This window comes from Ambystoma mexicanum, chromosome 14 (genome assembly GCF_040938575.1).
Source record: "Ambystoma mexicanum isolate Mex_15411 chromosome 14, UKY_AmexF1_1, whole genome shotgun sequence".
In the NCBI taxonomy this organism is placed as follows: Eukaryota; Metazoa; Chordata; class Amphibia; order Caudata; family Ambystomatidae; genus Ambystoma; species Ambystoma mexicanum.
The window spans coordinates 478,706,565-478,731,150 of NC_090940.1; the positions used below are offsets into that span (position 1 = coordinate 478,706,565).

General features: G+C 45.9%; 1 protein-coding gene across 1 annotated transcript in view; it reads right to left on the reverse strand.

The window, feature by feature from the left end:
• Window positions 1–934: 934 nt before the first annotated feature.
• AK7 (adenylate kinase 7) overlaps window positions 935–24,586 on the reverse strand; it is a 1,456,966-nt gene continuing 1,433,314 nt past the window's right edge. The window contains exon 18 of the mRNA XM_069637722.1: window positions 935–1,059. Within this exon, the coding sequence (XP_069493823.1) occupies window positions 1,021–1,059 (39 nt within the window). The 3' untranslated portion in view covers window positions 935–1,020. The remainder of the gene's footprint in view (window positions 1,060–24,586) is intronic.

Sequence of the window (24,586 nt, forward strand, 5' to 3'; positions counted from 1 at the left end):
AACATTGGTAGGATCACATTAGCATGACGCTTTTTCCAATTGTGTTCCCACCCCATAACTCTTACACACACAACACATATGCTCCCCTCACTTCATTAGCCATGTTGTCCAGCGAAAGAGAAAGCGTCACCTCAGTGAAATGTCGTCCCTCATCTTCTCATTTCGACTTTACAATATGAATTGATCCATAATGGTGACATCTAAAATGACAACTGTCGACTAAAGTGTGAAATCCTGCAATGTTGTGTTCAAAGTTTTTACCCCTGTCACGTTTATTTGTAAGCCTTCTTTCAGTTATTTTGTATTGTCAATATGATACACAAATCCATAAACATACATACGCCCAATAATAATAACCAATAATTATGATTTACTCTTCCTCCTTCCAAAGTCAGATTTTGGCTCCCCCTCTTTATCTACTGTACGTGAGAGGCACACGTAGAGTGGTCTCAATCGCGATAATAGATGCAATATGATCTGATGGATACTATATATAGTGAAATACTGTCTACAAATTTGAGGAGTATGAGCGATGATGAAGGTATAGCTTTTAGTCACCTTTGTCCCCACCAATTAACATTTGGGACCGATTTTGTCTCAGGCAAAGGGCAGGCAAAACCAGTTCACATACAATGAATCTTGCACCCTAGGCACCTTAAACATGGCTCAGTATGCAGCTTCCTTATTTCAGTGAGGTACAGTAAGAAGACTTACAACACTAGACGCCTGCAGTAACAAAAGCAGATGTGTCACTTATATATATCAAAGACCAATTACTCATATGCAAATGCACTTTGGTGGTCACTGAATGTATGGTTTAATCACTGTGTTCAGAATACAAAAGCTTTCCGACCACTATATGCACATGGGAAGACATTTCTATCTTGTGTCCCACACACTGTACCTATGCCAGAGAACACAATAGGGCAAAAGATTCAAAACAGAATAGACTTTATTCAATAATTGCATAAACATATGTATCTAATATTTTATTTTGCTGAAAAGCTGGAATTTCATTGATTATTCCATTTGCGGATTCTTCTTGAAAAGAAATTCTGCCTGTAAGAGAAAATAAGAATATTGTAAATTAAGAGTATAGCACTCATCCATCGAATATATAAAGCACAATCACATAAGCATATCGTAACCAGATAGAAACTACCCACTGGGATGCTAGGGTTTCAGCATTGGATTTTGATTTAACCAATAGTAAATCATGTGAGTCTTAGTCTTGTTTCACTGTAATTGAACCAAACTCACATAACACAAAGAACAAATTGTTTATAAAAATGAAGTCTGTACAGGAAACATGGTGTGTCAGTGACATTAGCGTTAATAAACTTTAAGACTCTTGCAGGTACATATTTCTTAATTTCTATCAAACCAGTTCAATGCACCATCACTGCCATACAAGTTTTAACCATTTTGTTGGGCAATTTCGCCATTTTTTATTTATCAGATCAAGTGTTTAAAAAAAAATATATATTGCCTGCTTTCATTATACTGGTTATGATGTATATGATCCAGACAAATTGAGAAGCAAAATATTATATGTGCGCAGTGTAAGAAACTCATGGTGGCAACAGTAAAGACAAATACAAGGGATCACAGTTCAGGGGTGTTTATTAAACTGTAAATGCAGGGTGGAAAAACACCTAACCTAAACCTAGAACTAAGATGGGAGCAAGCGTCGACCATCAAAGGAAAATAAGGCAGTCCACGGGGCATTTTTCAAAATAAAAAGGCCTATACTAAAAATAAAAACGATTGCCAATTCCTTCTAACTAATTACAGAAATAGTGTGGGATAGGGTTTTCAATAAAGAAAGAAGTGTTCACAAATAATAAGTCAGAAAATGATTGCCAGGGGTCTCCTTTCCCCATGTTTTAAGCACAGGACAAGGCGGGATGTTGGAGCACACCACACTCTCGAGCCTTCTCAGCACGAGCCAAGAGTTCCTTGTCAGCTATAGGTTATTCGACAGTTAAGTCTCCTTTCAGTAAAAGTTTCTTGCCTTCGAGGGCCTGATACATTCAACAAACAAACACAAAGTTCTGTTCCACATATAGTTTGGGTGACGGCTTCACCCATGGGTCCCCCTCTTCTGGGCGCAGACGCCTCACCAAATGTATTCCACAAAATAATTAAACAGTTCCTTCCCGCTGCCGGGTTCACTCTTGTCGACTTTCACCAACAATTCCTCACGGGACTTTTAGACGTCGCCCCTTTTCGTTAGAATCCCTCTGCCGGGTTCACTCTTGCTAATCTTCATCATGCGAGATTCACTTTCCTTTCTTCACAATCATCTGTCGGTCAAAGCCTTTCAACGGTACAGAGGATTTTACAAGACCCCTGTATATGCTCCTTATGACCTCGCTTCGCATCTTCCCAAGGCCTTCTGGTTATGGTAGTCTCTACCTTCGGGTAATCGCCCAAAGTGTTCTGCGTGAGCACCCACGTGGAGCCAGACACCTCTGTTGCAGGCTTTTCCCCCACTTTCTTAATAGTTAATTTACACTTTCCAAAGTTCAAATTATCGGTTTGCTACTTTTCGTTCAACACAGCCCGGTTTCTTTTGGATCCTCCCCTCGACTCATCGCCTGTGATGAACTGCTTGGCTTTCTTCTCCTTCGACTCAAGGTTGGTACCACCGAGACAAGCGTCTCGCCCGGCTTGTTTATCAGCGGAGGAGGGTCTTGTGTACCATCCACATCTGCTGCAACACACGCTGGCCTTTGTTTACAGTCTTATGTTTCCGATTGCGGAGGCTTCATGGACCTGGATCGGGAAGGGCAATGTCACATCTCTCCTTGTCCCCCTCTCAGTATTCGCCGTCTTTCGCCTACTCTTGAACTTCTGTGCTGAGTTAGCCCTCATGTTTTGCGGTCTGCCTTGCTCGTCATGTGCTCTTGTGCTCACCCTTTATCCCTGTGGGGAAAGAAAAAGCTAGTCAGGTGTGTGTGTGTGTGATTTTGGTCCATTGCCTGACCCTTAGGTTGGGACATGACAGGTAAACAGTTTTAAAATCCATCTGAATCCGTCTGTTGTCTTTTGTGTTGTGCGAAGGTGTTTGTGTCGGAAAGTGGGTGGGGGGAGTTAGAGGGCTTGAGTATTTTACGGGGCAGAAAGGGATAGAGGTGTTATATTAAATTATAGTGTTTGTACCAGAGGGTTTGACAAACTTATAAGGGTGAAATTGATAGAATTAGTGAGACAGACGGGAATGACCGGCTCTACTATCTTGAAATAAATAAGGGGGGGTTGTGGGAACGGTAATGTTTTTTCCCAGTAGAGTGGCAGTTTGAAAAACAACAACCAGAAGGACGTGGAGACGAAGGATGGGCAGTATGAGCGGAAAGCAGGAAAACAAGGATTTTGGGAGTTGTGGGTTTTTCAGTGTAATGAGGTTTGAGCTCCTAGTGTATCTATCAGATACAGAGGGTACGTGAGATTGGAATAAGGGAGATATTTTGGGAGAAAGGGCGGTTGAGTTGGCGCAACCTATAAAAGCTTGAGGAAGCTCATCTTCCTCGTCCCTTTCTCTGGCATAATACAGCGTCTGACCTTGGATATTTCTCCCACCCAGGTGATTCTCCCTTGCTCGTCCACCCCCAAGGTTGGGATCTGAGAGCACCAGCCCGTCGCTGGCCACCTGAATAAGGGACTCCTGCGGTCTACTTGGGAGAATACCCTCAGGTTTCTCACAGCAGACATGCATTTCCTTGTACCAGAAACCACCAGACAACTGCTAAAAAGATACTGAACTGTTTGTAAATGGTGTTTTCAAAATAACGCCAATCCTGGCTATAGGCATATTAGTTGAAATTAATTGATTAAAGTGACTTTTGTCCAAATGAATAATTATTTTTCCTTTTGTACAGTAAGTATGGAAAGTAACATTTTGTAAAATAATGTAATGAACGCCCTGTACAAAGGTGCAACTTCATTTAGTAACCGCATTCGGGCACTTACAATGGCTTTATGCAATTGCCATTGCCCATACGTAAAGTGAAACATTCAGCGTCATTACGGATTTAGTGGTATCCCAGCGGTAATATCACTGAGATACCACCAAACGGTGTTACCATTACCACCACTTTAAAAAAAAAAATCTTGTTATATGGTTATAAAATAACCTTTAACAATTAGAAAACCAATAAGACAACATCCATCACAGTTAAAAAATCATGTACATTAAACAACTGTTTTTTTTTAGAATAAAACTAAGATAAAAAAAGAATAATCTTATCAATTCCATCCATTATTAAAATTAATAAAAAAGAGAATTTCATAGAAAAAAAACATAGAAACGTTAGTTATGCCAAATCTTCGATAAAATGAATCCTATCAAACAATGACTAATTCCATTAGGCAATGATGACAGCACAAGGAGGAAAGGAAAACGATTAGTTAGGACAATTGACTCTCCCTATCTAACGATACATCATGACATAGGAGGAAGACAACTTCCACTTTAACAGCATTGACAACATAAAACAATCAAAATCAATAGCAGATTGTTTGAACTTATTGATTATCACTGTCCACACAATTTGATTCTAACTGCAAAGATTCCAAGAAACCAGTCATGGCAAGTACCGTGGAGGTAGTCCATTCAGCCAAACAGCACCACCATACAAATTCATAGTCACCCAAATAAAACAAGTTAGAGAACTTCTTAAGGTAGACCAAACTTTTCCATTGCAGCACACTACACGAATTTAACAAATATTTGAGCGTTTCGGTTCAGTTTCCAATGTACAAAACCGACATGTTGACAGAGGCGTCAACAGGCTGTATTTAACCAGAAGAACCCTGCTTGGAGGATGATTAAATCTAAAACGCATAAAACATTGCCTAGTCCTCTTATTGGGATATATTACAGGGTACAGGGCTAATACCCCCACATTTTTATGTTCCCCGTACATTATGATTTTGAGATTTATAGGAGTGCATACTACAAATGGTTTTGATCATATAATGTCTGCATTACCACTGTTTCTTACCACACCGCCAAACTCGTAATGAGGCAGATTAAAACTCTAAATTTGACCGATTGCTCCCATTAAGCACTTTTAAGATAGCCGACGTGTGTTGGTATTGACGTAGGATGTAAGCATCCTCCATTTAATGACACTGTGGAATTTATAGATTACGGTCTTTGACACCCACATCTCTTAGTGTGGGTGTCGGCTTGGCAAGCATTGCTTTTGACAACACCTATGTTCTCGGGCACTTCATAACTGCTTACTAACGCGCCCGCTCTCAGCAGATGGTATTGCTGTCTAATTATCAACACATGCTGCTGTTGAAGCCTAGCAAGCTCTAACTTCAATGGACTAACCTCTTAGTGCTCCATACGTCTGTATTTGTGTAACTCTTATTAGGAGGATAGCCTATTTGCACATCTAGCATCGACTCATCTGTGACTTCTATTAGGGTAGCTATCTTAGCATGGTTGAAAGCCTTAGAAGTGGTAGGATCTGCAAAAACCAAGTTAAAAAAGATAACATCATGACTACTACTTCCTCGCAAGGTACAGTTGCACAGAAGGCTGCTGACAACTCACCTGAGCTACCAATTGTACCACATTTATTTGTTACTGCAGCACAGGACTCTATTATGAATAATGCTACTCAGCATAGGGAGGATGATGCCACCATACATGAAATAGCGCTTGCACATATATATGCACAAATGCATACACCTTTGGATGCTGCTCGAAAGACGCACTCATTCCCCCTTCAAAAGGCTTTTGACATTGATCTCTCACATCAGCTTTTCTTAGCATGCGCGAGCATCTGCATACCTGTTCCAGCGCACCACTAACTGACTTCTTGAATGATCCTCCATCTAACGTTTCTATCCTTGCCCCTGCATTAATGACTGATTTGGAGAAAAGAGTGCCCCTTTCTCTTGGTCCATCCACGCCAGGAGTGGCGGCTGTTGGTGGCATTGACAATGTGCATCTCTATAATAATAGGCCTGGGATGGTGGCTGATGCAAATACTACTTACATAGATGATGCACAAAATTCTTCAATCTTTTCGATGCCAATAGCAAGTTCCCCCATGTCTAATGATCTTAAGGATATGCAGCTTAATGCAGATTGCACTCAAGCACCTTCCGACTATCTTAATTTATCGCAATCCCAACAAGTACTTTTGAACATGCATGATGCCTTTCCGAATACTTCGACCAGTAATTTACGCTTATCGCATGATTTACATAACCTTGAATTTTCATTTCCTGTACTTAAGCGTATTTTGAACCTGCTGGACAAGGGGCATGACTTCACACATTATGAGCTTGGAGAACTAAAAACATTGATGTCCGACATATTGGCAAAGTTAAACAAGCTTGACGGATTTATGTGTGCTGAAAGAACTATCATGGCCCTCAACTCAGCTAAATTCATTAAACCACAGCAGTTGTCTGCAAGGTCGTTGGGATCTCAAACCACAGAGACTATGGTTTCCTCAAAGGCAATAAAAGCATCTTGGGTTGAGCAACATAGCAATTAAGCTTCTCAATCTTATGCGCAGGCTCTTCTCAAGTCGGCAATTACACACCAAAGCAATGAACATGTCGACTACCTCAAATTATGTCATAATGTTACTACCAATACTGCAAATATTGAACAGCTTCAAACACTTATTAAAACTTTACCCTTTCCATCTAATCCTGATCAATCCAATTGCTGCGTACGGCCTCAGGATACAACTATTGAAGCTCTGCACACTTGTGACAATCTAGGCAGCCCTTCAGCCTTAACCAATTTAATTGACCAGGACTTAGGAGGCAGTCTTCGTGGCATAGACACTCCGAGGCTTCTGCTGAGCCGGTGAAAACGTGTTCTTCAAAGCAATTTTTATCGCGTAGAGACGAACGGCTTCATCTCAGAGCACTTAAGAGAAGCGCTCATAGAAAAATACAACAAAAGGATTCAGGCAAAAAATTAAATCTTACATCACCTAAGTTCAAAGGACATAATTCACACATTAAAAACATATGCAACTTGTCGAATGAAGATGTGATCTTAGACCTCAGCCAGTTCAATGAAGAGAGAAAGGAATCTCTGCAAGTGGTACTCAAAATAGTGGGCGTGCTAGCGTTCAACAATCAATCAAAAGGCTTCGACACTAACCTAAAAACAAAAAAAACTCTGTGTGAAGTGACAGGTAATGTGGAGGTGAATTCTACTGAAGTTAGCAAGGCTGATGTCAATGGGGCAATGAATATGTCATTGGACTCATTGGCAGCAATTGCAGCTACTAAGCAGACTCAACTTTACACATTCTTACCGCACATATCAAACAAAAAATCAATCATCAATGTAAAATACACTAACGAGGTATGCTTCCATCCACGGCCTTTGCCACACACTCTGGATTCCCCCCCCCTCTGTAGCAAATAACAATCTGCCATCTGGTAACTCCTCAGATCGTACATCAGACATTAAAACTATAATGTCTCCTCAGAAAGGAGCATTGTGCAATGGATTACAACAAGAGCCTCCTAATAAGGAGAAACAGCAAGGTCTTCAACCAAATGCTACCTCTGCTACTGACTTTACTGCTGATATGTCTAATATTATTGGTTGGTGAGTAACCTATCCATCAATGGGGAGGCATAGACTCAATCGCTCTTTCATCCTCCAGGCATTTAATAACATTCCTGCGTTGAGAAGTCTCAATACTGAGGATATCGATTGAATTACACTCACCACCATCAATAATAACTGTGTGATTTGTCAGTTTCATTCTCCAATTATAACCAGATTGGTATGGGAGCACAGACCAGATCTCGTACAGATAGGTTTAATGCTGCACCTATTTAAATCTAAAGAAGCTGCAGGCAGCTTTATTGAAACCTATGATAGTATTCCTACAGAGATCACTAAACCATCTTCTTGCAACTCATCTGCAACTCTTCCCGATGCTTCTGTGATTGCACAACTTGCAGCTTTGTCTAATGTCATCAAAGATTGGTCGTGGCTGGCAACCTTGGCAAACAGTCTTAATGCTGTCAAGGAACATATTGCACCAGCGTAGCCAACCTGCCCTCTCAATTGCCTTGTGGAACTCTTGTGGATACAGCAACCTTTTTTCCTGGCTGAATTTCACGTCTTTTAATGATCAATTCTCCATCATTTTATGCCAGGAAACTATGAAGCTGCAAAAATTCCACATCAATGGCTTTACATCATATTCCGTAATTGCTGAAAGGGGCTACTCGGGAAGGCCATATGGATGTTTAGCTATTTTAGTTAACAACGGATTACAGGCCACGTCTAAAATACTCACGGCATCAGCAGACATCTTAGCCATTGAAGTAACATTTGCCGGAATGCATCACGTCCCATACTTAATAATTTCCCTTTATTGGAATCCAGCTAGGAAACTGCTTCGTCTAACATTTTCTCAGTTTACAGTGATATTTGAAGAGGCAATTTTTGAACAATCCTAATTGCAGGATTCTTTTAGGAGGGGACTTTAATGCCTGCTGTCTCTCCCAAGTTGCTACATCGGGAAACATGCTGTCATTCGAACACAATTCAATCTCCACCACCAGAGGCAAACTATGGATTGATTATCTAGCTCAATGGGATATCTGTATAGTAGGATTTGACCCACAAGCTTCTCAGTTCACATGGCATAGTGGCAACAAATCCTCATGCATAGACTTTTTTGCAATATCCTTGAATCTATTAGTTTCTTCTAGACCTGTGTTGACCATGAATCCTGGCATTGGTGATCACCTAATCATCTCCACTTCTATTGAAATAGCTGCTCTTTCTTTACAGACTGATTCTAATTTAAACTTCTTGAATGCGATCGTCCCTGTCTTTCTGTACATTGGAATTCGTACTTGTGCATCAAGCTAATTACAATGATTAATAAACGGTTGTATACTAATTGACCTTTTCAAAAATGACCCCACGCAACCCCCCACGCAAGCCAAAGCCCCCCACAACCCGCCACCCAATCCCCTTATATTATTTATAATCCAAACCAACCCAATACATATATAAAATAACTAAAATAATATAAAGGTCAATTGTGCAGAAGGTCAATTGTAAAAGGTCAAATTGGGTAATACCTAAAAACAGCCTAAAGCAGACTCTTATGCATCTACCAAAAAGTTAAGTATCCAGAAAATGGAAGACAGGAACAATCACATAATTTACTCTATGCTTAAGAAGAACAAGTTACTTTCTTACCTGGTAACGTTCTTTCGATGGGATGGTCCGACGACGTATTCCATATCTATGACATGTAATCACCACAGCTGTGCTGCTTCGGAAACTTTTTTCGGCGTCTGCGTCCTGCGTCAATGACATCAATGCGCCATCGTCGAGGGCCTCCTCCGACGTCCGACGTCATCCGATGTGATAAGTAGGACGCACGACGCCGGTAGCCTCAGTTGTAGTTTTTTCCCCCAGAACGTGTGACACTAGTCAACTGCCAGTCAGACACAAAGCCTTGCGGAACGTAAGCTGCAATCGCAAAAGAAATTCTGCAGCGGGGAAGGCAGGGCGGGAGCGATATGGAATACGTCGTCGGACCATCCCATCGAAAGAACGTTACCAGGTAAGAAAGTAACTTGTTCTTCGAGGGGATTGGGTCCTCCGACGTATTCCATATCTATGACAGACTCCCAAAGCAGTACCAGAGCAAGGAGGAGGGAAAGAATTTAGAATCAAGATTTAGAATAGCCAATCAAATAGCAGAGCAAAGGACCGCCTTGCCAAAGGCCAGATCCTGTGCTCGGATGGAATCGAGGGAATAGTGACGTACAAATGTATGTACTGAAGCCCAGGTGGCTGCATCACAGATGTTGCGAATAGGAACACCCCTCTGCAGGGCAGTAGACGCAGCCATACCCCTGGTAGAATGGGCCCGCAAGCCAGCCGGTGGGTCCTTACCCGCCAAGCGGTAGCACTCCGAGATGGCCAAAATAATCCAGCGAGACAAAGTCTGTTTCGTCACAGCTTGCCCCAAACGCTTTCCAGCGTAACCAATAAAGAGTTGATCGTCCACTCTGACCCGGGACATGCGTGAAACATAAAAGCTTAAAGCTCTCCTAGGATCAAGCCTATGGAGCCTCTCCTCTTCCTTACCAGGATGCGGAGGAGGATAGAATGCCGGAAGAACAACCTTCTGGGCCAAATGAAATTCCGTCACTACCTTCGGAAGAAAAGAAGGACGAACTCTAAGGACAACCCTGTCCTTGTGAAATGCAGTGAAGGGAGGCTTAACTGAAAGTGCCTGTAACTCACTCACTCTGCGAGCGGAAGTAACCGCAACTAAAAACACAGTTTTCAGAGTTAACAGCCTCAAAGGGCAAGAATGTAAAGGCTCAAACGGAGCACCCATAAGAAACTTAAGACCAAGGTTTAAATCCCAACCGGGCACCAGGAAAGGTGACGGAGGGAACACATTAGTGAGCCCTTTCAGAAACTGTGAAATCAAAGGGATTTTAAAGTAAGAACACTCTTCAGACGAGCGCTTAAAGATGGACAGCGCCGCCAGGTAACCTTTAACGGTACCCTCTTGCAAGCCCCTGTGGGCCAAAGAAAGTAAAAAGGACAGAACCATGGGGATGTCACATGCAAAAGGATCCACATTCTGAACTCTGCACCAGTCGCAGAACTTACGCCAACGGCAACGGTACAGAGACTTTGTTGCTGGCCTTCAGGCCGAAAGCAACACCTCCATCACGTCCTCAGGGAGGTCCCAATCCTTATACCTCAACCTTTCAGAAGCCAAGCGTGAAGGTTGAGGGATCTGACCTCTGGATGGAGAACCTGACCCCCCTCCCGTGAGAGCAGATCGTCTCGGTAGGGAAGACGACGTGGAGGGCAGATGGATAAGTCGAAAAGGTCCGGGTACCACGTCCTCCGAGCCCACGCCGGGGCAATGAGGATCATCCGGGAACCGAACTTCCGTAACCTCCGCAGCACTTGCGGGATGACGGGGACTGGAGGAAACGCGTACAGCAACGGGAATGACCACTCCACCACGAACGCGTCTCCTAAGGCTCCTTTTGGAGGAAATTCCCGCGAGCAAAACCTTTCGTACTTCCGGTTGACACTGGAGGCGAAGAGATCCACTTGAGGGGTCCCCCAAAGGGCGAAGATCTCCAGGAGAATCTCCTGAGCCACCTCCCACTCGTGAGAGATTGCGCTCTGCCTGCTCAGAGCGTCCGCCGTCACGTTCTCGTCTCCGGCCAGATGAACTGCCGAGATCGAAACTTCCTGCTGGATGGCCCAGAACTCGAGCTGCATCGCCTCCCTGCACAGAGGAAGTGACCCTGCCCCCCCTTTTTGTTGAGGTAGTGCATGGCCACTGTATTGTCCGTCAGGATCAGGACACTCTTTCCTCGCACAGTCGGCAGAAAAGCCTTCAGGGCTAGCCTGATGGCCCTCAGCTCCAAAAGATTGATATGGAGTCTGGACTCCGACGGAGACCAACGACCGCTGACTGTCAGCCCGTTGGGCATGAGCTCCCCATCCCGTGAGGGATGCATCCGTCACGATCGTCACCTCCGGCCAGGGAAGCCAAAATGGAGCCCCCTTCATCAAGTTGCCTTCGACGGCCCACCACAGAAGATCCCGGGCGACCGAGGGCGGCACCTGAACCGGATCCGACATCCTGCCGGAGGACTGCGACCATTGCGACTTGAGTGCCCACTGCAAAGATCTCATCCGCAGGCGAGCCTCTGGCACCAGAAGAATGCAGGATGCCATGAGGCCGAGCAACCTCAAGAACTCGAACGCAGGGAGCGTCTGGGCATGCTGAAACTTGTGCACCATCTGCTGAATGTGAAGAGCCCTCACCTGGGGAGGAAAACACTGCCCCAGGGAATTGTCGAGCACTGCTCCGATGTACTGGAGCCGCTGTGTTGGCGTCAAATGGGACTTCTTTAAATTGAGGGAGAAGCCCAGCCTCTGAAGGGAGCGGCAGGTGACGGACAGATGATCCAGGACTTGCTCGGGAGAGCACCCCCTGATCAACCAATTGTCCAGGTAGGGGTAGACGTGAATCCCCCCCTTGCCTGAGATGCGCTGCCACCACCACCATGAGCTTGGTGAAAACCCTCGGGGCGGAGGTCAATCCGAACGGCAGGACCCGAAACTGAAAGTGCCAGTCGCCAACCGCGAACCTCAGGTACTTCTTGTGCTTGGGATGGATCGGCACATGGAAGTAAGCATACTTGAGGTCGAGTGACACCAACCAGTCCTGAAGCTGAAGGGCCTGGAGGACTTGAGAGAGAGTAACCATCTTGAACTTGTCCTTCCTGAGGAGTTTGTTCAAACCGCGCAAGTCCATGATGGGTCTCAATCCCCCGTCTTTCTTCGAAATCAAAAAATAAGGGGAATACCATCCCTTGTTCCTCTCCGCTACAGGCACCAGTTCTATGGCGCCTTTCTCCAGCAAGGCTTGAATTTCCTGCGCAAGGAGCGGATCCGGACTCTGCAAAGAGAGGTTCCCCGGTGGATTGTCGCGAGGCTTGTGCCGAAAGGGAAGACAGTAGCCGTGGGTTATGATCTCCAGAACCCACACATCTGAATTAATGGCTTGCCACTCTACAAGATGCTGCGCCAGCCTTCCCCCAACCGGCGAACCATGGGACATGGCCTCACGACTGAGTCGGAGCGGCTGCGGTGTTACCTGAGGGCAAAGAGGCAACTGCCCGAGCGGCCTTGGCACCACGGGTACCCTGTCGTCCACCTCTGGTACCCCTGCGTTGGCCTCTTTGACTGCCAGCTCCTCTCGCTTTACTGAAGGATGAGTAATAGCCAAAGGAACCACCCCTCCACTGCTGTCCCCTAGGACGAAAAGGCGGAGGTTGGCGAACTGCAGCGCCCAACGACTTTGCTGCAGCTTTTGAGGTCTGCAACCTCTCAAGGCTCTCGTCAGCCTTGCTGCCAAAAAGGTGTTCACCGTCAAAGGGCATGTTGAGGAGCCGGGAGTGCACATCAGGAGCAAACCCCGACTTCTGCAACCACGCAAACCTGCGTATCACGGTGCTCGCCGCCATGGACCTACTGACGCATTCAGCTAAATCCAAACCCGACTGAACGGACTCACACATGGCATCCTTACCATCCTGGACCATAGCAAGGAAACCATCCCGTTCGTCCCCTTCGGGAATATGTTCAGCCGCCAATGCAACACAGTTCCACAGAGTGTGTGTGAAACGAGACAAGGCACAAATGGAGTTGGCCGCCTGAAGCGCCATACCACCAGAAGAAAACACTTTCTTCTCCCAGCCATCAAAACGTTTGTCGTCCCTATCAGGAGGGATGGTAGGGTACGACGCCTGCTTTGCCGGGGCCGTGGCCGCCTGCACCACCAAACTCTCCGGAGTGGGGTGCCTGGTCAAGTAGCAGGGGTCGCTACTGGCTGGACGGTATTTTCGCGACAAGGATCTGCCCACCGCCGGGAGACTCTCCGGAGCAGTCCAAGCCGCCTCCACCCTTCTCTGTAAAGCCATATGGAACGGCAGTACCGGGTCAGTTGGGGGACCAACATCAAGGATGTCCGTCAGATCATCCTGCACAAACTCCCCTGGGGGAGCAGACCATCCCAAGTACTCAGAAACCCTAGCCATAAGGCGCCGGTACGAGGAATCGGCATGAGAGCCAGGCTCAGGCCTACAAAACTCCACCTCCGGAGAGGTGTCCAGTCCACTGGCATCATGCAGTGACTGTCTCAAATCGTCAAACTGACTATGGCCCGAGACAATTTCATCAGGAACCTGACTAGGAACCAGGCCATCAGAATCCTCATCCGCCTCTGAAATATAGTCCAGGTGGCGAAAAGAAGGCACCCGAGAGTGCTTGCTCTTAACCAGAGCCTTCCTAGGGGGTTCTCCCGTGCCACGGGGTACCTCCGACACGAAAGGCGTCGAGCGAATCGGCGCCGGCGTCGAGAGAACCGGCATCGGCGCCGAGAGGATCGGCGCCGAGGAAATCGGCGTCGACGTCAGACGCAGCGCCTCCAGCATCGGCGGCGTCGACACAGCCCTCGAGGCCGGAGCCCCGAGCGTGTCCCTCGACGACCCGAGCGTCGACGGCCTCGACGACTTCCTCGAAGCCGGAGCCTCGAGAAAGCCTGTCGACGCCCTCGACGCCTCAGACGTCGATGTCTTCCTCGAAGACTTCACAGGTGCACACGGTCTCGAACGCGTCGAGGACCGGGACCTGGAACGGGTACGGCGGGAACGAGTCTCCTTGTCCGAACGGGACCTCTCCCGTGACTCGTGCCGACCACTCTTGCGAGCGGTGTCTCTCGACCTCACACGACCGACCCCACTCGGGGGCGCGGACGGCTTAGTACCCTGCGACTCAAGAATCGCCAGCATTTTCTTCCCGAAGGAAGCCCATTCCTCCGGCGTCGCACGGCTGGTGGGGTAAGCGACGTGCCGGGCAGAGTCCTCCGAGGAGGACCTGGAAGACGACCGGTGTCGGTGCTTCCGAGAACGCCTCGAAGAGGCTGAGGAGTGGCGAGACCGACTCCTAGAAGGAGACCCACGAGACTTCCGACGATGACGCGGAGAGTCACCCCTCGAATCATCTGTCGAAAGCCCCGCAGACTTCGACTTCCTGGGCTTGGACACCCGACCTACCGACAACTTCTTCTTACGTTCGCGTAAGGCTTTGGACGTGAGCGACTGGCAGTCGATACAGTCATCCGTGTCGTGGGCCTCCCCGAGGCACCAGAGGCAGGCGTCGTGCGAGTCCGTCACCGACATCTTGGACCCACACTCCCCGCACTTCTTGAAACCCGGACGCGGGGTCGAAGACGAAGTAGAAGACATCTTCACACGAAGGATTTGCACAAAACGAACAGGTTCGAAGAACCGAGAAGAACAGAACTCCAAAGAGTCGAGGCGTGAACCGAGAATCACGAAGCAACAAGTTCGCGGAAAAAACGGAACTGAGGCTACGGGCGTCGTGCGTCCTACTTATCACATCGGATGACGTCGGACGTCGGAGGAGGCCCTCGACGACGGCGCATCGACGCAGGACGCAGACGCCGAAAAAAGTTTCCGAAGCAGCACAGCTGTGGTGATTACATGTCATAGATATGGAATACGTCGAAGGACCCAATCCCCTCGAAATTAACGATATCTCAAGTAACTTCTAAGCGGCAACATATTCACTTGTACAGCTCTGAGATTCGCTTACTAAAACTTATGCGGAGCTGTGGACGACATATTGTACTAACATATTTCAAATGCCTCCCAAATTTGCTAATGTGAGGACTACTAATAGTATTAAACTTAATTCTACTCTATGCCCTTGGTCTGTGACAAACGTTGAATGGGCAATCTACTTGAAAGCTCCAGGACCGGATGGTATCCCAGCCTGTGTGCTTAAAAAAGGTTCTTGGGCCTCTGTTTTAAAAACAAAATTTGATAACATCTATCTTACAAGTACACTACCTCGATCTTGGCTTGGATCCATTATTGTCCCAATTTTTAAAAAGAGCAATCCTGCGGTACCAGAAACATTTCGCCCCATTGCATTGCTGGACGTCCCAGCAAAGGTTTTTTACATCTTGATTTTACGAGAATTCAAAAGTCACATTAAACACAATCACATCCTGTCACGCTTTCAAGTCGGCTTCCGCAGGCAGATGGGTACTCCACTAAATGCAACTATATTGGCCAACTTACTTGTGAAAAGTAAAATATGCAATTCTGGCCAATATATATGGCACCCATAGACCTGTCAGCGGCATTCGACTGCGTGATTGGCAACTTGCTATGGAATAAAATGCTCAAACTTGGTTTCCCTCTGCAAATTATTCTACTATTATCTAAATTACATCAGACTACCACCTTCCTGGTGAAAATCAACCAATACGGTGCCTTAACTCAGCCAATATCCACCTGTGTCGGCGTCAAGCCGGGCTGTAATTTATACTCATTGTTGTTCAATTTGTATTTGTGCGACATGGACAACCTATGGAAAAACAGCTTTCCAGCCAAATCTGGGAAATTACAGCTACACTGGTAGGCCTTCGCCGACAATGTTCTGATTTTTGACAGAACGCCATTCAGACTGCAACTAGAACTCTTCGCACAATACTCACAGAATCTCAACCTTCACTTCAATGTTAGCAAATCTAGAATCATAATTTTCCAATAATCACAACAACAACAAATATCTGCATTTAATTGGTACATTGATGAACTGCACATTGAACGTGCAATATCTGTCAAACAGCTGGGATATGATTTAGGTTATACTAACTCAACAACTATGAAGAATTTCGCTTTGCAGAAAAATCAATCCTTTAATATCACAAATGCAAATGGTATATAGCAAATATTGCAAATACTCCATGCTGCACCTAATCGACTTCTACATTTTGAAAGTAGAGGCAATCATTCTCTATGTACTGGATATGTGTGTGATAAATATTGAAGCTACTCTTGATCAAATCCAAGGGTGCTTATGGAAACAAACTTTGAGACTAGCAAGCTCTTTACCAAATGCAATACTGCACCATGAATTGGGAATCTCTGCATTGTCAGCAAGATACAAGTGGAGACTCCTCAATAATTTTGCCAAAATTATCTCTTCTTCTCTCAACTCCTTATATGAGGACATTGGCATTATGATAAAAGAGCGCAATCTACCATCAGTTGCGAAATATCATGACAGAAGGTTACATTTGCTGCATGCAATTGACTCAAATGTTGATGACCTTCAACTCCGGCCAGGATATGTAAAAAATAAACTATACAAACTCGACTGGTGTCACACAGTTGAAATGATAAGTACATATCGTAGCTACAAGGAAACAGCACAGTTCATCACTAAAAGCTTGCCCCAACAGCCTTATCTTATTCATTTTCCCTGCAATAAGGCGCATGACCTTTATCTTAGATTTAAACTGAACCAAGTTGGCACCTACAAAATATTTAAACACTTGTCCCACATGAGAGATGCAATCAAGGACGCCTGTAGGTTTTGTATCAGTAAATCACAAAAAGAAACTCTCAAACATTTAGTTATTTTTTGCGATTTTTTTGAATTGCACAGAATTAAAATCTTTGGTAGAAGCAACATTGGCTCCACTGAAATGTCAAGAGACTGGTTATGGATAACATGCATGTGGGGCACTAGCCCCAGTCTTGTTCTCTCATTAACTCGACTAATAGCAATTATCAAGGAAGAGCTTTCAATCAAATTATGGGTATTCTAGAGGAAATTGACAGACAAAATTGTTGTTTCAAGCATGTGGTTACAGTCGCCTTAAAAAATTCATATACAGCGAATGTAATATCACTAACATGTAACGTCCATCACTGTTACCCTGAATGTTTTTTTGCATCTACCTACATTTGTCCAAAATTGCTGTCTTAAACATAAGTTCTCTCTGTTGAATCGCATGCAATGAATTCATTATGTAACACTGGCTGTACTTTGCCTGGTACCATAATTTATGTATATACTTCCTATTTGCATACTATGATGCAACATTTTTACTTCGGATTAATTGGCAATTACATCTGCATATCTACTATCTCTAAAGCAAACTGCATTTCTTTAACTTAATAGTGTATTCACTCGAGCTACAAGGTGACTGTATGAAAGAAGCACGTTGTTTTAACCTTCATTATTTTAAGTTTAAATAGTTTCATCTAAATATTCTTAAGTCATTTGTATGCAAAGTTGTCCAGCAGATTACATGATTAATTGTTGATGTCACTCTTATACTCTGTACAATGCACATGTTTTATGTTGTAAAAGTTTGTTTACAAACTAAAAACAACTCTAATAAAAAACATTAAAATACATTTCATCAGCCAGAAAAACACAATCTGCAACAATAAGCATTTTACATGGGGCACATGTGAGAATATAAGAAAACACACTTTGCATCAAAAATCAGTTTACATTGGGTCAGCATAGCAATTCAAATGTAAGGGTTTTTCCCTCTAGCCTAAGACATCCTAGCTGGCACTCTTTGGCTATGAAAGCAATACACTATGAAGACAGTTTCAACTCTCAGTTACTTCCCTACCCTGGCCTAATGTTGGATTAGTAGCAGGCTTATGAGATTGGTGATTATGAGATTCTTACCCCCTCTCCGTGAATGACTAAACTCCCAGGTAATACATTGGATTCTGGCTACTTTGTTTATCCTTTGGTTCCTGAAGGATTAAAAAAGTTCGGAAACCTTGCCAATTGAAATACCCTGCAGAAGAAGCCATTGTTGATTGCTGACCTATTTATACTGTCAGGGGTCAGAAATGAAAAGCAGGCACAAAGTTGTAACATTTTCAACATCAGACATCTTTATTAAAATAAAAACGGTTGGATGAAGGCCTTTCTGTCCCTACCCAAAAGAGTGTTTGCCTACCTAGGAAACTAAAACTAAAGATCAGTCTGTCTTGTCGTCAAAAATATACTAATGGTCCTTGTGTACAAAAGGTATCTGATGCTCTCACTATAAATGAATAATTAAATGTGTGTGGTGAGTGTTTCAGTTTTGATCGAATAAAAAGTGTACAAAAACCAAACATGAAAGTCCAACAAATAGTCTCTGCATCAAAGGTCTGGTTCCCTTCCCCTGGATTATTTCAGGAAGGATAGCGAGACTGTCTATCTCAGTCAATGAGTCTTTAAGAATAGATGAAATGCCTATTTCTTAATGAGTCTTTCTTCAGTATGGAATGTCTCGCTTAATGAGTCTTTCTTCAGGATGGAACAATATTTTAATGAGCTTTTTAAGAGTAGATAAATTGTCTCTTTCTTGGTGTGGCAAAAAGTCTCTTTTCTTCTTTAATAAAGTTTTCAAACTCCTGGTACACTCCCCTGCCAGGAATCCGCCCCCCCTTCTGGGTCTCGCAGATCCCCTGTTGTACTCTCCTGCCACCAGGTATATTTTCCCAAAAGCGTTGTCTGCCTGATGGTTCCTTTCACCAGGACTTTCTACAAAGTTCACTTTCCTTTTCGGTATAACACAATCATTCCTCTTCACTGCTTATATATTGGTAGCTTGTGGCGATGCTTGTTCCAACCTTCTCCCAAATGACCTCGCATATAAGGAGACTTGTACAAATTCTGCCTTCCTACTTCCTCCTTAATGTTTACATTAATACGTTTCAGCATGTGACAATGAGTTTTACAATTTCCCACGAATTGACCTCTAATATAAAGGGACTTGTATAAGCTCTGCCTTTGAACTTTCTCCTTAATGTTCATCTGCTGCAGATACAATTTACTCCAGTTTTCCCTATATGGCTGTCTTTCACATGAGGATTTGTATAAATTCTGTCTCTTCCATTTACTGGCTTGGTATTCAAAAGATTCATTTATTTGTCCATATGCCTGTCCATACACCCCGGGCACCCCAGGACCTTTGGGCACACTAACAGGTATTGATTGGCGTCTTTGGACCGTGGCACGCTGCTCCAGTGAAGCAGCAACTCCTGGTGAGCGTCCTCATTCGGTTCCAGCATCTTCTCTGCGTTTGTGCGTCGGTGAAAGTGAAGGGTTTGCTGTTGCACTCCCAGCGATCCCTCTGCAGCATATCTCCCGGTCTCGCATCTCTCCATGTAGGTGGGCTTCCACACAGAGGCTGTTAAGCATCTGCTCCGTCCCACACAATTCACCTCTTCACGTCCGCTTCTGCTGCCTCTGCGGCTTCCTGCTCCATTCAACCTGCAGCTAGCTTCTCCTCTCCTCACCTGCAGATGCTCAGCAGGATTAAATGTCCCGCTCAGCTGAGTTCAATCATGACAACTAGTCTGCACGTTTGGATCAACGTTTCTTTCATTCGTTATTAAATCCGTCTTCATCTTCGTCATCTCAGTACTTGACACCTATGGGAGTCCATAGGACTTTTAGTCACCTTAAGGTTGTAATTGTTTCCAAAAATAAAGACCATTGGAAATAGGAGATGTTACATCTGTTTAATGTACATATGAGGTGTGAATGGTATCCTGCTGGGGGTGTCTAATAAGAGATGGTCTTGGTAAAGAGACGCGCCATCAGGAATCTAGTAATTATAGGGTCCTCTTCACAGGGAACAGAAGAATATTGAGTCTTTCCTAATGGAGTCACCACATCTCCCTTGCAGCCATCACCTCCCACGTGATCCTCCCTCATAATACCAGCCCCAGGGTCAGGATCAGGTAGTGGCTGCCCTCCCCTCGCCACAAGGAAAGAGACTTGAGCCTGGGTTTCAGTGATGACTCCATAGGATTGATCACAATACTCACACTGAGCTGTCTGCTTTTCAGAATAATCGTCACGCCCTTGACTAGTCAGGCCCTTCTGGCATTCAAGTATGATTTGGCCAGTTTCTGCCAGGACACTGCCCCCGATTCAAAATACGGCCTTCAAGGAACACCCACTGCAACTACACCACTGAAACCTCCAGAGACAGCTACGCAGAACAGCCTCTCCTTTCAGTCAGCCAGCAGCCTCACTCTCACCAAACAGCTCCCAGAAAAAGACCAAAATACCCCTCCTTCCTCCCTCTTTTTAACCTCTCAGTGAAAACCGCCTTTTAATCTATGGCTCCGTACATTTTATTTGCCATTTTCCGAGCTTCTTCCGTGTTGTTACCTGTCACCTGTCACACCCCGTGCCATAGCCTCACCCTGTCCCCTGTGATTCTGCTTGTGCTTTCAATTTTGCATTACTTTCCAAAACTGGTGATGATCAGTGATAATGTTTGTGTGCCTGCTGCAATATTAGTACACTCAATAGGCATGTGGCCTAACAAACATAACCCACTCAATTCACCCGTATGCTAAGTATTAGTAACCAATGCCACCCCCTTGTTCTTCCCAATACTAAATGTTAGGAACCCATGTAATAAACTACACACAGAATATGCTGCACAAATACTTTAGCTCATAACCTTGCCTACACACCCAAGAAACCCTTAGCAAACAGTTTTAGATATAAAGTAGCCACAGGGTCTGGAGGACCCCATTGAAGTAACAAGTGGGAACGAACCAGAAGGGTTCAAATATATGAAACACAAGTATACAGAGAAGCGTAAAATTGGACAGAAAAGGAATACCTTGAAAATACAGAATTTAAAGTTCAAAACATTCTCCAGTTTGGGGTCTTAAATGGATTCACATGCTATGAAGATTCCCTGTCCTCAGGCTGGGAATCCTCTGTAAAATAAAGCAGTTTAGCTTTAGGCTAAAAACTGTATTGTCACTTGAATAACCTATTGCTGTCACTTTGGGTAATACTGCCCCAGCCAATGGCATTCATCCTCCTTAAGTCCACCCCTAGTGACATTTTCAGATTTTGTATCGCACGTTTTCGTGTTGGGAGTTCGAGTTTCGCTCCTCGACTTCCTCGAGTATTAGCTATTTTTTGTTGTTGTTAAACTTTACTTAAAAGGTGCTTGACATTACAGCAGAAGACAGAAGAACAAGTTACTTTCTTACCTGGTAACGTTCTTTCGATGGGATGGTCCGATGACGTATTCCATATTTATGACATGTAATCACCACAGCTGTGCTGCTTCGGAAACTTTTTTCGGCGTCTGCGTCCTGCGTCGATGACGTCGATGCGCCGTCGTCGAGGACCTCCTCCGACATCAGACGTCATCCGATGTGATAAGTAGACGCACGACGCCCGTAGCCTCAGTTGTAGTTTTTTCCCCCAGAACGTGTGACATTAGTCAACTGCCAGTCAGACACAAAGCCTTGCGGAACGTAAGCTGCAATTGCAAAAGAAATTCTGCAGCGGGGAAGGCAGGGCGGGAGCGATATGGAATACGTCGTCGGACCATCCCATCGAAAGAACGTTACCAGGTACGAAAGTAACTTGTTCTTCGAGGGGATTGGGTCCTCCGACGTATTCCATATCTATGACAGACTCCCAAAGCAGTACCAGAGCAAGGAGGAGGGAAAGAATTTAGAATCAAAATTTAGAATAGCCAATCAAATAGCAGAGCAAAGGACCGCCTTGCCAAAGGCCAGATCCTGTGCTCGGATGGAATCGAGGGAATAGTGACGTACAAATGTATGTACTGAAGCCCAGGTGGCTGCATCACAGATGTTGCGAATAGGAACACCCCTCTGCAGGGCAGTAGACGCAGCCATACCCCTGGTAGAATGGGCCCGCAAGCCAGCCGGTGGGTCCTTACCCGCCAAGCGGTAGCACTCCGAGATGGCCAAAATAATCCAGCGAGACAAAGTCTGTTTCGTCACAGCTTGCCCCAAACGCTTTCCAGCGTAACCAATAAAGAGTTACCGCAACTAAAAACACAGTTTTCAGAGTTAACAGCCTCAAAGGGCAAGAATGTAAAGGCTCAAACGGAGCACCCATAAGAAACTTAAGAACAAGGTTTAAATCCCAACCGGGCACCAGGAAAGGTGACGGAGGGAACACATTAGTGAGCCCTTTCAGAAACTGTGAAATTAAAGGGATTTTAAAGTAAGAACACTCTTCAGACGAGCGCTTAAAGATGGACAGCGCCGCCAGGTAACCTTTAATGGTACCCACTTGCAAGCCCCTGTGGGCCAAAGAAAGTAAAAAGGACAGAACCATGGGGATGTCACATGCAAAAGGATCCACATTCTGAACTCTGCACCAGTCGCAGAACTTACGCCAACGGCAACGGTACAGAGACTTTGTTGCTGGCCTTCGGGCCGAAAGCAACACCTCCATCACGTCTTCAGGGAGGTCCCAATCCTTATACCTCAACCTTTCAGAAGCCAAGCGTGAAGGTTGAGAGATCTGACCTCTGGATGGAGAACCTGACACCCCTCCCGTGAGAGCAGATCGTCTCGGTAGGGAAGACGACGTGGAGGGCAGATGGACAAGTCGAGAAGGTCCGGGTACCACGTCCTCCGAGCCCACGCCGGAGCAATGAGGATCATTCGGGAACCGAACTTCCGTAACCTCCGCAGCACTTGCGGGATGACGGGGACTGGAGGAAACGTGTACAGCAGCGGGAATGACCACTCCACCACGAACGCGTCTCCTAAGGCTCCTTTTGGAGGAAATTCCCGCGAGCAAAACCTTTCGCACTTCCGTTTGACACTGGAGGCAAAGAGATCCACTCGAGGGGTCCCCCAAAGGGCGAAGATCTCCAGGAGAATCTCCTGAGCCAACTCCCACTCGTGAGAGATCGCGCTCTGCCTGCTCAGAGCCTCCGCCGTCACGTTTTCGTCTCCGGCCAGATGAACTGCCGAGATCGAAACTTCCTGCTGGATGGCCCAGAACTTGAGCTGCATCGCCTCCCTGCACAGAGGAAGTGACCCTGCCCCCCCCTTTTTGTTGAGGTAGTGCATGGCCACTGTGTTGTCCGTCAGGATCAGGACACTCTTTCCTCGCACAGTCGGCAGAAAAGCCTTCAGGGCTAGCCTGACGGCCCTCAGCTCCAACAGATTGATTTGGAGTCTGGACTCTGACGGAGACCAACGACCGCTGACTGTCAGCCCGTTGGCATGAGCTCCCCATCCCGTGAGGGATGCATCCGTCACGATAGTCACCTCCGCCCAGGGAAGCCAAAATGGAGCCCCCTTCATCAAGTTGCCTTCGACGGCCCACCACAGAAGGTCCCGGGCGACCGAGGGCGGCACCTGAACCGGGTCCGACATCCGGAGGACTGCGACCATTGCATCTTGAGTGCCCACTGCAAAGATCTCATCCGCATGGGAGCGTCTGGGCATGCTGAAACTTGTGCACCATCTGCTGAATGTGAAGAGCCCTCACCTGGGGAGGAAAACACTGCCCCAGGGAAGTGTCGAGCACTGCTCCGATGTACTGGAGCCGCTGTGTTGGCGTCAAATGGGACTTCTTTAAATTGAGGGAGAAGCCCAGCCTGTGAAGGGGGTGGCAGGTGACGGACAGATGATCCAGGACTTGCTCGGGAGAGCTCCCCCTGATCAACCAATCGTCCAGGTAGGGGTAGACATGAATCCCCCCTTGCCTGAGATGCGCTGCCACCACCACCATGAGCTTGGTGAAAACCCTCGGGCGGAGGTCAATCCGAACGGCAGGACCCGAAACTGAAAGTGCGAGTCGCCAACCGCGAACCTCAGGTACTTCTTGTGCTTGGGATGGATCGGCACATGGAAGTAAGCATCCTTGAGGTCGAGTGACACCAACCAGTCCTGAAGCTGAAGGGCCTGGAGAACTTGAGAGAGAGTAACCATCTTGAACTTGTCCTTCCTGAGGCGTTTGTTCAAACCGCGCAAGTCCATGATGGGTCTCAAGCCCCCTTCTTTCTTCGAAATCAAAAAATAAGGGGAATACCATCCCTTGTTCCTCTCCGCTACAGGCACCAGTTCTATGGCGCCTTTCTCCAACAGGGCTTGAATTTCCTGCGCAAGGAGCGGATCCAGACTCTGCAAAGAGAGGTTCCCTGGTGGATTGTCGCGAGGCCTGTGCCGAAAGGGAAGACAGTAGCCGTGGGCTATGATCTCCAGAACCCACACATCTGAAGTAATGGCTTGCCACTCTACAAGATGCTGCGCCAGCCTTCCCCCAACCGGCGAACCATCGGACATGGCCTCATGACTGAGTGGGAGCGGCTGCGGCGTTACCTGAGGGCAAAGAGGCAACTGCCCGAGC